The 16,000-nt window shown below is 34.5% G+C and overlaps 1 protein-coding gene across 1 annotated transcript in view; it reads left to right on the top strand.

Annotated features, from left to right (window-relative positions):
- The window catches only part of TUSC3 (tumor suppressor candidate 3), a 218,477-nt gene that overhangs the window by 78,328 nt on the left and 124,149 nt on the right, over positions 1-16,000 (top strand). The window contains exons 4-5 of the mRNA XM_022571105.2: positions 2,095-2,235; positions 6,157-6,297. Of these exons, the coding sequence (XP_022426813.2) occupies positions 2,095-2,235; positions 6,157-6,297 (282 nt within the window). The remainder of the gene's footprint in view (positions 1-2,094; positions 2,236-6,156; positions 6,298-16,000) is intronic.

The following is a 16,000-nucleotide window of genomic DNA, read 5'->3' as shown; positions in this document are numbered from 1 at the left end:
AATTGTTGAGTTCTTTTATATGCTTTAAACATTTTTTTAAACTTTGGCATAGATGTAAGAGTTGAAGTCAAGGGCTTCCCTGGTGGCGCAGTGGTTGAGAGTCTGCCTGCTAATGCAGGGGACACGGGTTTGAGCCCTGGTCTGGGAGGATCCCACATGCCACGGAGCAACTGGGCCCATGAGCCACAGCTACTGAGCCTGCGCATCTGGAGCCTGTGCTCTGCAACAAGAGAGGCTGCAACAGTGAGAGGCCTGCGCACCGCGATGAAGAGTGGCCCCTGCTCGCCGCAACTAGAGAAAGCCCTCGCACAGAAATGAGGACCCAACACAGCCTAAATAAATAAATAAATAAATAAATTTATTAAGAAAGAAAAAAGAGTAAAGTCAAGATTGTTTTTAATTGAAAAATTTCCTCAGGTTAATTTTGAATCAGCAGAATTCCAAACACAGCACTGCTTTGTTTTTCCAAAACCTAGCCCCTGGCTTAGCAATAAGAGTTTTCATTTTAAAATGCAGCATTGCATAAAAGTTATAGCTGCTAATGATTTTTATGGGGAATTATAATCTACAAAAATAGCGAAGTGTATATTTTGTTTTACTTGGGAACTACTAAAAGGTTCTTAATGCGTATGTTTTCTTTCTTGCTAAGTACTGAATCGCATTTTGTTGAAGTACTCTCTCTAAACTGATGTTTTAAAGCACTGTCGCTGTGGTGTCGTCTGGATATGATATTAAGAACAAGTGAAGAAATTTGACAATCTCTGGCTTGTTGGAGACTTGTTTGGAAAGTAAATTATATGTGATTCCCGTGTGATGGCTGAGGCTAAAGTGTCTGACAGCAGGCCAACAAGTTAATGATGTGTTAGAAGGTGCTCTGCACTAGCAGTCAGGAGTGTGTTGTACCCTGCTTTGTGTAGCCTTGGGAATTTGTACATTTTAATTAAGGTGAAAGCTTTGAATTGTATTTTTTTAACTCTAAAATTCTAGGATGTGAAGTGTCCTAGCGTGGAGTTTCTGATTGTTCTAATGCAGGGACTTCCTCTCCCTTGAATCTTACATTTACATATTGGCTGTAGCTATCTCTTGTGCATCTGTCAGGAAACACATGAACAAAATGTGGAGGGGGAGATATCACAGGGAAGAGAGGAATTGGTGACTGTGTTCTGTTCAATTTAATAAAAATTGCTAAATGTCCGTAACATGCAGGCCCACAGCTGGTACTGCTGTATCTTTACCTTGATGACAGCAAGCATGATCTGATGTTTGTTGTTACTTCAATTTGCTTTTCATTCTCATTATTGGGGAATTCTGAACTATATATTGGAAGTCAGGGCCAAAAATCTCTTTGCCTTTTATTTGAAACATTTTTCATAATTCTTGGGCAGCAAGGGTTTAATCTGTATGTATGTTTTGCAGTTTACTCCTCAATGCAAATTAACCTCATATTTGTTTTTAGATATGATATTGTTTATACTAGAGTAGTGTTTTATTCAGTATACTTTTCAAATGGAGCTTGCCTTTAGAAAATAGTTATGAGATATAACCATTTTGAGACAGTTGAAATAATGGAGGAGTTGAACAAAAGTCTTTAAAGTTTTAACAAAGAAGTCAATATACTTGAAATTAATTACATGATATATTTATATCTTTCATCAAATGCCGGTCCTTTTTCTTTAATAACTGCTTAAGAAGTGAAAACAGTCCATGTACCACCAAATTACAGCGTTTCGATTTTGCACTTTGAATCATTTCATTCTTTAGTTGTAGAATTCTAGAAAATAAAGATGGAAATGGCCGATGAAATAGATGATGCAACTGAGAACGTGAATGATGTATGTTAAATGTGAAGGTTCGGCAAGCTTGGCCTAATCCCTAAGTTCTTTTCTATTCAACAATATAGTAAGATGACTAAAAACAGTAGTTAAGCTCTGGAAAGAAAACAGTAGTTAAGCTCTGGAAAGCCACTTGGATTTTCATAATAAACACTATCTTTCCAGAATTCATGCAGGAAAAAACCCCATAAAATGTCAGATGAAGGATATATGAAGATTGGTGGGATATTGTATTTAGTATGTTTTATCTCGTGTTTTACAGCTCAACATGAACTCTGCTCCTACATTTATGCATTTTCCTCCAAAAGGCAGACCCAAGAGAGCTGATACTTTTGACCTTCAAAGAATTGGATTTGCAGCTGAGCAACTAGCAAAGTGGATTGCTGACAGAACTGATGTTCATGTATGTTCATATTTCCTACCAGTTTTAATAACAGGCTAATTAGTGTGGTTTGGTAGAACATTGTAATAAGGCCACAGGATTTTTTTTTTGTTTTTTTCAATTTCTCTATGGAACATTTCTCCTTGCTTCAAGAAAACTGCATCTGATAGCTGTAAGTTAAACTTTGAGTTAGGTGAATTTAAATGGTTTTTAAAATAATGGCTCTTAAAATATCAGGGAACCATTAAAGAATACGTAAGTTAGGCACAAAGTAATTTCACAGTCTAAAAAATATACTGACTGTTGCTCAGCGGTCTTAGTAATCAAAGAAATTCTAATTAAAAAGCCAGATGTATAATTTTTAACTATCCTTTGAGCAAATAAAAATGGGATAATACCCACTTTTTCATGAGCCATGTGAGAAAATGCCACTGACATATACTGTGCTTGGGACTATAAATTGGTGTAACTATTCTAATGGTATGTGTCATGTCTTTATTTTATGGAATTTAACTTAATAACTCCACTTTAAGGAATTTAACTTAAGGATATAATCAGGAATGATTTAAATTCTTAACCATAGGAAAAAAATTTTAAATGTTCATTTTAATGGAAAAAATCGTAAAGAAATCAAATGTGTAAAAATAAGAGACTAATTAAATGTGCCAGAGTCTAGACAGTGGTTTGCAAGAATATCTGATGTAGAAAGAAGCTTAAGGTATAACAAGTGAAAAAGTAGGTTAGAAAGATAGTATTTATAGTATGACTCAGTAAAGCATAAATATGAGTGTAGATGTATAGACAGTTTATTCAGCAAGTAAATGAACAAAAATGTTGATGATAGTTCATGTCTGTGTGGAGCGCTTAATGTCACCAGAATGTTCTACAGTGAACAATTATAACCAGCTACTTTAAAATTATATTTACCTTAGAAGTAATTCAGAAGCATTGATTTTTTACCATAGGGTGTAAACACATTTATTCTCAGTTGAGAAAGACGTCTCTCATATTATACTACCGTCATCGTAAATAAAATAATATAGGTATTAATGATATTTCAGTGGCTAAACTTACTTCCTAACTCATCAGTTTTTTGGAAATGTTTTGGCAGATATTCAGCTCTACAATGTATCATTTATTTGGTACAAAATATTAAAGGTAATATGGAAAAGTACTATTAATTCTTTATAAGAAATACTAAATTTTAATCAGAAATGATTCTAACCTGTTATCATACTTACGCATTGTTAGTAGATATATATTTTTTTACAAATGTGGATCTATTTATAAATAATTTCAAATTAAAAAGTTCCACAGATGAAAATAGTATAAATAGTTCCAGTGTATACCCTTTATCAGGATTCACATAGTGTTGACTTTTTACAACTTTTGCTTTGCCATTCTTATCCTCTTACCTCTCCCTCACCCTGTCTCTCCACACATACTTACACACCCACACACAGTCTTTTTCTGAACCATTTTAAGGTGAATTGCATCTCCTAAGAAATACATGAAGATGGTACGGTTATCACCTTCACAGATTTACATTGGTATAATATTTCTATTTGAGCTATGGTATATATTCTAGCTTTGTCAGTTGACCTAATACTATCCTTTAATAATATTTTCCCACCTTCAGTACAAGATCCAGTCTAGAGTTAGGTATTACATTTACTTGTCCTTTAGCCTTGTTTAACCTGGAACATTTCCATAACTTATCTAAAACTTTGACATCTTGAAGAATATAATCCTCTCGCACTTTTTGAACTGAATGATCCTTATTTGATTTGCCTGATGTTTTTTTTTTTTTGACTGGATTCTGCTAATGCATTCTTGACCACAATACCACAGAGGTCATGTTTTGTTCTAACTACATGTATAGCCCATGATGCCCTCTGTCCCTCACTGGTGATGTTAATTTTGAACATCTTATCATGGTGTCTTTCATTTCTCCACTATGTAATTACTATTCTCCCCCCGCCACTTTCTAATTAGTAAGCTATCTATGTGGAGACACCTTAAGATCATGCAAATATCTTACTCCTCATCAAAATTTTGTCAATATTTAGCATCCATTGATGAACCTTGCCTGATCCAGATTTTATCATGATGGTTGCAAAATGATGATGTTCCAGTTCTAGCACTTTGTCCATATTTCTAGTTGGCTCATAGCATTCTACTGTAAGCAAGAGTCCTCCCCTCTTTATCACTTACTCATTCATTGGTACAGACTCATGAATTGCTTTTTTTTTTCCTCCAGTGGTTTGTAAGTTATTACTGTGCCTAAATGTTTTGGTGCCAAAATTGTTCTAGATTTGACTAGTGGGTGTCCCTTCATGCTGGCTTCCCTGTCCTTGTAACATGTCTCCATCATTTTCTTTTAAACACTTTCTTACTTTCTGACATAATATGTCTCAGGATCATCTTGTATCTACACATCTATTCTACCCAGTGCTCAGTTAGCCATCTCTCCTAGGAGCCTTGGTTTCCTCTCATGGGGAATGTTACTGGAACCAAGATCTGTGAAATTGTGTTTATGATTTTCAGTTACAGCTACTTTAAAAAAAGTAGTCTGTGTGCTTTGATAGTCACCATCAAAAACTGAGAAGACAACCCAAGAATGGGAGAAGTGTTTGCAAATCATTTTTCTTATAAGGGACTTGTATCTAGTATATATGTAGGACTCTTAATAACCGATAAAAAGGCCACCCAATTAAAAAGTGGACAAAGGATGTGAATAGACATTTCTTCAAGGAAAGTATACAAGTGGCCAGTAAGTACAAAAAAGATGCTCAACATCATTAGTTATCAGCAAAATGCAAATCAAACCCACAGTGAGATACCACTTCACACCCACTAGGGTGGCTAGAATCAAGAAATGATGTCATAAGCATTGGCAGAAATGATGTCATAAGCATTGGCAAGTAAGTGGAGAAATACGAACCCACATACACCACTGGTGGGAATGCAAAATAGTGCAGCCACTTTGGTAAACAGTTTGACAATTCCTCAAACCATTAAACATAGAGTTTCTATGTGACCCAGCAATCCCACTCCTAGGTATATACCTGAGAGAAATGAAAACATACACCTACACAAGAACGGGTACAAGAGTGTTTATAGCAGCATTATTCATAATAGCCACAAGGTGGAAACAACCCAAATACCCATCAACTGATTAAGTGATTAATGGATAAACAGAATGTGATATCCATACAATGGAATATTCAGCCATAAAACGGAATGAAGCAGTGGCACATTTTCCAACAAGGATGAGCCTTGAAAAGATGATGCTAAGTGAAAGAAGCCAGTTACAAAAGACTACATACTATATGAAATTCCAGAATAGGGAAATGTATAGAGACAGACAGTAGATTTATTAGTGGTTGCTTAAGGTTGGAGGGTGAGAGGAATAAGGGAGTGAATGCTAAAGGGTATGGGATTTCCTTTTGAAGTGGTGATGGTTGCACATACCTGTGAATATGCTAAAAAAAAAAATTGGATCGTGCACTTTCAAAGGGTGGATTGTATGGTATATGGATTATAGCTCAATAAAGCTATTAAAAAAAACCTTTTAAAAAGTTCCAATTTGAAATAATACAAGTATTATATACCCCCCATCTCACCTCTACTTTTTACCAGATGATTCCATGTTCCATGGGTGAACCAGAACAGCTCTGGGATGAATATAAGTAGGTTTTGCATATATTTAACTGTATTCACCTAAAAGCACCTTAAAAGCAAGTCGTGTTACATAGCCATGATGTTTTAAGGCATGTATTTTTTGACTCATAAAGAGCAAAAGGAATGTTATTTCCAGGTATGAAAAGTAAGGTGACACCTTTCTGAATTATTTGTGTTAAAAGACTGGAAGGACTAGAATATGGTTCAGCGAAAAAGATTAATATTTTTCTTTAACTTTCTTTCATTGTATTCTTGCAGATTCGTGTCTTCAGACCACCCAACTACTCTGGCACCATTGCTTTGGCCTTGTTAGTGTCACTTGTGGGTGGTTTGCTGTATTTAAGAAGGAACAACTTGGAGTTCATCTATAACAAGACTGGTTGGGCCATGGTATCTCTGGTATGTTAACACATTTACCCCATTTCTTTGTGTAATGGTATAAGTTGTATAATATTAACAAAATGAGCCAGATTATTACTATAATGGAAATCAAGTCTGGATGAGAGGAATTAACTTTTTAGGACTGAAGGTGATATAATTTAAGTTCAGTTAGTCTAGACTGTGCTATCTTCCTTCTACATTTCACTTTTAAAATGTAATGTCTTTCCCTGTGTACTTGGCATATTACAAGTGCCAAATGAATGTATGTTGAATACATTTAGAAATATACTAAGAATTAGTAGTTTGGAGACTCTTACAAACTGAAGCAATTGGAAATGTACTCATTCCGTTGTTTTTATCCAGCACCTCTTTTCTTGTGTCTCTGCTATGTTCCTGATGTTTATTAGGTACTGGAGGTATAAAGGTAAGACATAGACCCTACCTGTACGTAATTCATCGTGGGGATACAAGCTAATCAGAAGACAAATACAGTGTAATGTTACACATGCTGTGATGGAGGTAAGCACAAAATATCATAGGAAGGTCACCTAATCTTGAGTGACGAAGGTCATCACAGGCTTCCTAGAGTGTGTGACATCATTTATGTTTTAGAATGATCACTTTGGTAGCAGTGGGCAATCAATTGAAGGGTATGTCTGGGATCAGGAAACCTGGTTAGGATACTATTAGGAGAATCCAGGTGAACGTGATCCTATTTCAGTTTGTACTAAAAGGATTTTTCTTCCCTTTATGATTGTGCTAAATTTAAAAAAAATAATTAGCTAATAAAATGGAAATGTGAACAGTATATAAATAAAATATATTCAGTGATATATCTGATATTTAATAGTTATACTAATTAAAAATATTGGTGTAAAATAATATAAATGGTAGCGTAATATCTATATTATGCAAACAGACTTAAATTCTTACTAGAAAATGGAGCTTTCCTAATTATAGTGGGTTAATATTTTTCTCTTTGCTTTTTATATTTTAAAGACATATGACTGTTTAAAGCAAAATATAACACTGCATTGATGGATTGGTGGGTTTGTTGTGTGTGCATGACAGTAGCATGTTAAAGGATAAATTGAGCTATGTTGTTGAAAAGTTCCTATATTTTACCTGATGTTGTTCAGTATCAACTTTAACTTGACTAGGATGAGTTTAAGATACATATTGTAACCCTCAGAGGAACAATTGAAAACATAATACAAAGAGATTAGCTGGAAAGCTAAGATAGTGATTAAAATGGAATACTAAAAATATATAACACAAAGGAGGAATGAAAGGAGGAACAGAGGAGTAAAACACAAGAAACCCAGTACAATTTAGAAAATGACAGACCTAAATACCATCATATCAGTCATAGATCAATATACTTATGTACTTTAAATATAAACAGATTTAGTACCTCAAAGGATAGATATTGTCAGTTTGGACCAAAATGCAATAGCAGACTATGTGCTGTCACACAGAATATGTAAAGGATTATTGCTACTCAGTTATAAGACAGAAATCATGGTTTTAAAAAATGACACTCTGTTTATAGGTAAGATGGCATTATACATATGCCAACCTTTTCCTCCTGGTGATATAACTATAAAACCTGGAGAGAATGCAAGGCCCAAGTATTTGATGTTTTTAAAAAGTGTCAGCAGGTAGATCAGGTAAGAACATCAGCTTTCAAAATGACATCTAATTAGAAGATGTTGAGGGTTGATAATTTTTTGTTTACTATTTTGGTTTTTCTTGACTTAAACTCAGTTCAGCTTGAAAGTTGAAAGTGAGCCATGTGGAGCAAAGATATCTAGAAGATATCTGTGGTTCTGGCTCAAGTAGCAGTAAAGGGAATCTATAAAGCTCATCAACAAAATGAAAAGCTTTTGGTGTCATATTCAAAATACTGCTGTGAAGACTAATGTCAGGGAGCTTTTTCCCTATATTTCTTCTAGGAGTTTTACAGTTTCAGGTCTTATATTTAAATCTTGAATCCATTTTGAGTTGATTTTTGTGAGTGGTATAAGATAGGAAGTAGTTATTCACATTATTTTGTATGTGAATATTCACTTTTCCCAGCACTGTTTATTGAGGGGACTGTCCTTTCCCTTTCCATGATGTACATTCTTTGCTTTCTTGTCAAATATTTATTGATGGCATATACATTAGTTATTTGTGAGCTCTCAATTCTATTCCATTGGTTTATGTGATTTTTATGGTGGTACCCTACTGTTTTGATTACTGTAGCTATGTTATATAGTTTGATTTCAGGAAATGTGATGCTTCCCACTTTCTTTTTTTCTTAGGATTGCTTTGGCTATCTGGGATCATTTTGTGGTTCCATATGAATTTTTGTATTGTTTTTTCTATTTCTGTGAAAAATGCCATTGGAATTTTGATAGTGATTGCATTGAATCTATAGATGGCTTTGGGTAGTGTGGACATATTAACAATATTAATTCTTCCAATCTAGGTAGTGGGATATCTATAGTTGGACACAAGATACTTCCCATTTGTTTTCTTTAATTTCTTTCATGAATGTCATGTACAGATCTTTCACCTCCTTAATAAAATGCTTAGGAATAGAATTTAACTGTTTTTGATGCTGTTGTAAATGGGATTTTTAAATTTCTTTTTTGGATAATTTATTATTAGTGTAGAAATGCAACTGAGTTCTGTATGCTGATTTTGTTTTGTTATTTGGCTGTGTTGGGTCTTCATTGCTGTGTGTGGGCTTTCTTCGCTAATCCTTGTTGCGGTGCGCAGGCTTCTCATTGCAGTGGCTTCTCTGTTGTGGAGCATGGGCTCTAGGCGCATGGGCTTCGGTAGTCATGGCACACGGGCCCAGCAGTGGCACAGGGGCTTAGTTGCTCCACGGCATGTGGGATCTCCCTGGACCAGGGCTCAAACCTGTGTCCCCTGCATTGGCAGGCAGATTCTTAACCACTGCACCACCAGGGAAGTCCTTGTATGTTGATTTTGAATCCTGCAACTTTAATGAAGAAATCAGTGATTAGTTCAAACCCTTTTTTGGTGCAGTCTTTAGGAAGATCATATCATCTGCAAACACAGTTTCACTTCTTTTCTGATTTGAATATCCACTATTGCTTTTTCTTGCCTAATTGCTCTAGATAGTACTTTAGTACTATGTTGAATAAGATTGATGATAGGACACCCTTTCTTGTTCCTGATCTTAGAGGGAAAGCTTCCAGCCTATCACAGTTGAACATGATATTAGTTGGGAGCTTATTGTATCTGGCTTTTATCATGTTGTTGTACATTCTTTCTATACCCAATTTATTGAGTTTTTATCATGAAAGGATGTGGAATTTTGTCAAATGGTTTTTCTGTATCAACATCAATGATCATGTGAGTTTTATTCATTTTGTTAATTGATGTATCTCATTGATTGATTTGCAGATGTTGAATCGTCTTTACATCCCAGGGATAAATCCTAATTTTTAATGGTGTATGATTCTTTTACTGTGCTGTTGAATTTGGTTTACTGTATTTTGTTGAGAATTTTTCATGTATATTCAGCAGGGATATTGATCTGTAGCTTTATCTTTTCGTATTGGTGTAATACTGGCCTCATACAATGAGTTGGGGAGTGTTCCCTCTTTAATTTTTTGGAAGAGTTTGAAAAGGATTGGTATTAATTCTTCTTTAAATATGTGGTAGTATTTTCCAGGGAAACCATCTGGTCTTGGGCTTTTCTTTGTTAGGAGGTCATTAATTATTGATTCAATCTCCTTACTTGTTATAGGTCTGTTCAAATTTTCTATTTCTTCATGATTCAGTCTTGATAGGTTTGTGTTTCAAGGATTTATCTGTTTCTTCTAGGTTATCCAATTTGTTGGCATACAGTTGTTCATAGTAGTCTCTTATAATCCTTTGTATTTCTGTAGTTTGAGTTTAATGTCTCCTCTTTCATTTTATTCATTTACCTTGTCACTTGCAATCATTTTTTCCTTCATGTCTATTTTGTTTGATGAGTGCATAGCTACTCTGTTTTTTCTTTTGGTTTCCACTTGTGTGAAATATCTTTTTCCATCCCCTTTTTTGAAAGTATTTGTCTCCTTGAAGCTGAAGTGAGATTCTTGAGGGCAGCATATAGTTATGTCTTTCTTTTTTATCCATTTGTTCACTCTGTGCCTTTTGTTTGGATAAATTAATCCATTTATATTTAAAGTAACTTTTGATAGATAAGGACTTACTAATGTTATCTTATTAACTGTTTTCTAGTACCATATTACAGTTTTAGAGTATTCTGAATTTGACTATATACTTGCCTTTACCAGTGTGTTTAGCATGAAGAATGTTTTTCAGTATTTCTTGTAAGGCAAATCGATTGGTGATGAACTTCTTACCTTTTGTTTGTCTGGGAAAGTTTTTATCTATCCTTCATCCCTGAAGGACAACTTTGCCAGGTAAAGTTCTCTTGGTGGGCATTTTCTTTTTCTTGTAGCATTTTTAATGCTTCTTTCCACTGTCTCCTGGCTTGCAAGGTTTCTGCTGAGAAATACACTGATAGTCTTAAGGGGGTGTATCATGGAGAAGATGATTTAGGGTTGAAATTTGGTGGTACTATGCTGGGAGAACAGTATTTTGCAAAGTGGAGAAAATAAATTAGGGCACGATTTTTCACGTGATTGTGTTTAGCAAATATGCTTAGAGAGAGTAGTTTTGAAAATAAGTTACTGCTGTTAAAAACTATCTTTTTTTTCCCCTCAATTTTAATTACATCAGGAAGGGACATTCCCTAGGGATAACCTCTAATAAGCAAAGCAATCCTTTGACTTTTTCCTATGTTTATAAAGACCTTTATGTAAATTATCCATATTTTATGTAAATTATCCATATGTATACGTATTTTTAAAAATATATTGTTCAGTGACAGTTGTATTTGTTTCCTAATTGTGAAAATTCAGATTTCTGTTTTGGGGGTTCTTTTCCTCAGGCATTATTTCCTAAACTTTCTGCCCCTTTCTTCTTTTCCCCTGGGACTCCAGTAATGCACAGATATTTCCTTTTAGAGATATCCCATAGTTTATGTAGGTTTTTGTCACTCTTTTCTCTGTTCCCCCTGACTGGATAATTTCAAGTGATCTTTACAGATTCTTTCTTCCACTTGATCCAATCTGATGTTGATATTCTCTATGGCATTTTTTCATTTTATTTGTTATATTCTTCAGCTCCCAAATTTCTATTTGGTTCTTTTAAATAGAAATCAAATTTCTATTTGATTCCTATCTCTCTGTTAAACTTCTCATTTTGTTCATGTATCATTTTCCTGATTTTATGGAATTATCTTTGTGTGTTTTCTTGTAGCTCATTGACTGAGCTTCCTTAAAACAACTATTTTGAATTCTTTATTAGTTGGTCACTGGAAAATTGTACTCCTTTGATGGTGTCATGTTCCTTGAAATTGAAGTCTTGCATTGCTTTCTTCATATTTGAAGAAGTGTACCTCTTCCAAAATTAGGTGGCTTTGGGAGAGAAATTCCTTTCTTCAGTCACGTTAGGGACTCTGAGGCTTTCTCGGATCTTTTCTGTGGATAAGCCTGTTCCGTCTTGTGGGCATACTCAAGATTGTATCCTTTCTCTCAATCTTGTAAAGCTAGGTTGGGTGCTGATAGCCTCCCATTTGCTCACTTTGCCTAGGGTGTTGCTGAATGCTCTAGTTTGTCCTGCAGAGTTGACTGGCTTTCTGCACGTGCCAGTAGCTGTCACAAAGGCTTACTTTCACCACCTTCAGGGTATGCCATGGTATATGGCAAATGCTGCTTATGAACATAGAAGCAAAAAGTTTTTTGAAAATGTGTTACCAACCAAATTTAGCTAATTCATGATGAATTAAGAAAGTGAACTTTCTTAATTAGGTTAAGGGTATCTTAAAATCTCTAGCCAATATTTTAGTAGTGATAACTTAAAATGATGCCTACAATCACCTGCTTTTCATCATTTTACTAGTGGTCTTTTTTACTAGTGGTCTTAGTCAAAGCCTAAGAACAGAAAAAGAAATACAGGGAACAAAAAAGTGTAAAAAAAGAGATTTACCTAAGATATGATTTCCCTATGGTATGATTGTCCATATGGAAATTTCATCACAATTTATGGAGAACCAATAATGAAATTAATACTAGAGTTGAACAGTTTTCTGAATTCAAAGTCAGTCCCCAAAAGTCATTAGTAAACAATTTCAATAGATAATTGAAAATATAGTCTCTTTCCCAATAGGAAGAAGAAAAGTAATGGTACTTAAAAATAAAAGTAACAAAAGAGGAAACTTTAATATATATGCATACAAATGTATATGCTAAGCGTCAGTTTGTTCCTTTTGCCTTCTTGCAATAGCCTTTCATCCTTCCATTTTTCTTCTCAACCAAGAATCAGTGGTGCTTATGACTGAGTTGGATGTGATAGGATAGACTAATAAGCAGCCCAAGCAAATCCCCTTACAGCACCCATCATCTGCAATACTAGCTAGAGTCTAGAAATTCACAGAGAACCTCTGTGGCCTGGTGGTAGATAGAGAAGTACAAATTTGAAGTTTGGATCTTTTAGAGTAAGGAAGATAAGAGTTTTCAAGGAAAGTGTCTTAATATTTTCTCACTTTTTGATAATTGAGTTAAAAGAGATTAATTAGTTTATACTCTGTTTAGTATAACTGGATACTATGGATGATCTTAGTCACCATAGTCATTAAGTTTCAAAGCGTTTTCGGTTTTGCTCAGGTTGCTTCATTTAGTAAAACTACCCAGTTTCTTGGTAAAAATACAGCACTTCTTTCAAAGTGTTGTTGGAAAGTTAAAACTCCTTTAGTATTTCAACATCAATATACCAAATTTTGTCACTGTTTCAGTCTACTAAAAAACTGTCTACTTAAGATGTAATCCTGTGGCTGAAGTGGACTCAGATGACGTTAGCATGCCTTTATTATTCTCTCTCCTTGAGAAGAGCCCCAGAATTATTGTTGAAAGTTAGTAATAACAGGCATTACCGTTTACTGCATCGCTTCCTTCTTTTGGGGTATGTTTTATATGCTTATTCCCTATAATAACTATGAAAAGGAATTTGTATTATCCTCAAACAAGGAAACTAAGATTCAGTAAACTCAATTTGCAGAAGCTCACACAGCTAGAAAATGGTTAACTGGGATTTGATTCTGTGTGTGTGTCTGACTTCAAGTTCTGTATTCTTTTCACAGTGCTGGGTTCTCTAAATCTGGGCATGCAGTGAGCCATTAGGACTGTAAATAAATGCCTAAGAACATTTATGTGATGCATAAATGTTGTTAGTACTCCAACAATCAATTTTCTTGCACCTCTGCTACATCATGCAGATTTGTTTTTCTTCTTTGAATCCTTGAAAGCTAATGTGCTTGGCATAACAGAAGATATTCTAACATTCACAAACACATACTTGAGAAGGAAATCTGGGCAGGTATATCTGCTCCCCAGTGGCAGCCTTTCAGAAGTCAGTAACAGGATGCAGAGAACAGACATGTTTTCAAACAATACATTTGAAAACTACTCTGGATATAAAATGTTCATTTGTGGGTTTTTTTTCTTATCTGCTTTATCTGCTCATGGCTTATGAAACTATTCAAGTCACTTAAACAATTCAAGTCACTTAAACAATGAGGTCAGATAAATAATTTGAATCTCCTTTACCATTTTCTGTCTGATAGTCACCATTACCACCCCAAACTTGATTTTTGTTTGTTTATAAAGAAAAACTGGATTTGTTCAATTCCAGTCTTTTTTTAAATCCTATTCTTGGGATATCCTTACAAAGTTAAGAGGCTATCCAAAATGCTGAACCATTTATTCAGATTCTTAAACATCTGTCTATTAAAAGCAACCAATATCCCATTTTCCTTTGGAAATGAGAATATATTTTAAAATAATTTTTGGCAAAGTCTTGTCATCTGATTTGTAGAAACTCTGATGAAAGCCTTGGATTGCACAGTAAAATGAAAGCTCCTAAAATAAAAATAGTAATGAACTATACAATAGCAGACCACTTCTGTAATGAAAAAATTTATATGCAAAAGGAAAAACAATTCGGTAGAGAATTTCTAGCCACATGCTCACTTCTTAGTAAAGAACAAGTCTACCTACAATTAGCAGTTGTGTCTTACCACTGAACCTGTGCAGAAGTACTTCTGGGATTACTTAGACTGTATTCTGTGGCTGGTAATTTTTTTCTTTTTCATTATCATATTCATATTATTGTTTATGACTCACAGGATTAAGAATGAAGTGTATACTGGGGAGAGAAGGCTATTCATAGTGCTTTAGGGCGTAGGATAGAGACAAAGCTTGCAATTGCACAGGGGAGGTAACATATGGAAATGTTGAAACATACATAGATATTGGAGCTTCCTGTTTTTGAGTTTAAAAAAAAAAAAATAGGTAAAGGAGTATTTGTAAGTACTTCCTGGTCTCATGCTTCCTAAGGGGAAAAGTGCTTGTTAACTACTATTTAATAGGTACTGATGATTGCTTATGGAGCTGAATATACATTGGTTCTGTTTTGGTTTAACTTGGCTTTCCAAACTTCCTCCACCCCCTAAAGATGGAGGATGGTGGACAATAAGCATACACAGTACGTGCTTCATGGTGAGTTTAAAGCAGAATGGTTGAGTAAAGTATTGAACTACACCAGTACATAACTTCAGGGAGTGTAGGATAGATATATAGTTTATGGTCTTCAGGAAGAAATGTTGACTAGGAATATCAAAATGAGTTAAAATGTTATGTTTTGTAGCCCTTAAATGCAGAGCTTCATGGAAGGCTAATGCTCTTCAGAGATGGCTGTCATTTCAAACCAGAAATATGAGTGTGAGGAGTAGTTACATTCATTAAAAACACAAAGAAAAACATCCTAAGAATCTGCGAGTAAAACCATGAAAGATAAAACATCATTTAAAAGGTCTAATAACCCAAACCTTATTATTACAGTAAATCTCAGTAGGATAGAAGCTGTTTTCTGCCTTTTAACACTGATGCTCTGCATTATAGGATGATTCACATACCTTAATGTTTCTTCTGTCTCAAAGAAATTATATCAGTTTAATTAGGTTAGTTTTATGAAAAACTAATATATATTATTACACAATTTTCACAATTCCTGAAAGGTTCTTTGGTGTCTATACATTATGGTGTATCAGTAGAAATGTATTGTTTTGTGAGTGCTCTGAAGTCAGGGCAGCTCTGACTTCAAATAGAGTGGAATAAGCTCCTTTTTCTTTCAAATTTTTCTTGAATAAAATTATGTACTTTATGATATGTAATAAAGGTACGATAATATTTGTTTGAATAAAAAGTTTTTCCCATCAGGCAATTGAATCATTTGCCCACTTGAAGATAGGTATGTCCGTTATTTCTGTGTATTTTTGTTTGGGTCAGGAGTATGGCAACAATATAATGAATTAATATCTTCTTAGGGTATATTTTTCTTAATTTTTCCTTCAGGAGGATAGATAATGTTCTCACTAAACTCGAAGAACATTTTAAAATTACTCATAGATAGATGGACCTGCCTTTTTTTTTTTTGCATTTGAATGTGGTTGTCTGAGTTTTTTGCTTATTATAAAGTCACCAGTAAGCCTCAATGTGAAGATCCAGTACATGGAGTGACCACCTAGCTTCTATACTCCATTTATCATAAGATTTCTCAATAGAGGGAACATAATAAAGGCCCTACATGACAA

Source organism: Delphinapterus leucas, chromosome 21 (assembly GCF_059928025.1).
Source record: "Delphinapterus leucas isolate spDelLeu-1000000601 "Yukka" chromosome 21, BTC_Dleu_Yukka2, whole genome shotgun sequence".
Classification (NCBI taxonomy): Eukaryota; Metazoa; Chordata; class Mammalia; order Artiodactyla; family Monodontidae; genus Delphinapterus; species Delphinapterus leucas.
This window is presented reverse-complemented; position numbering and strand designations above follow the sequence as displayed.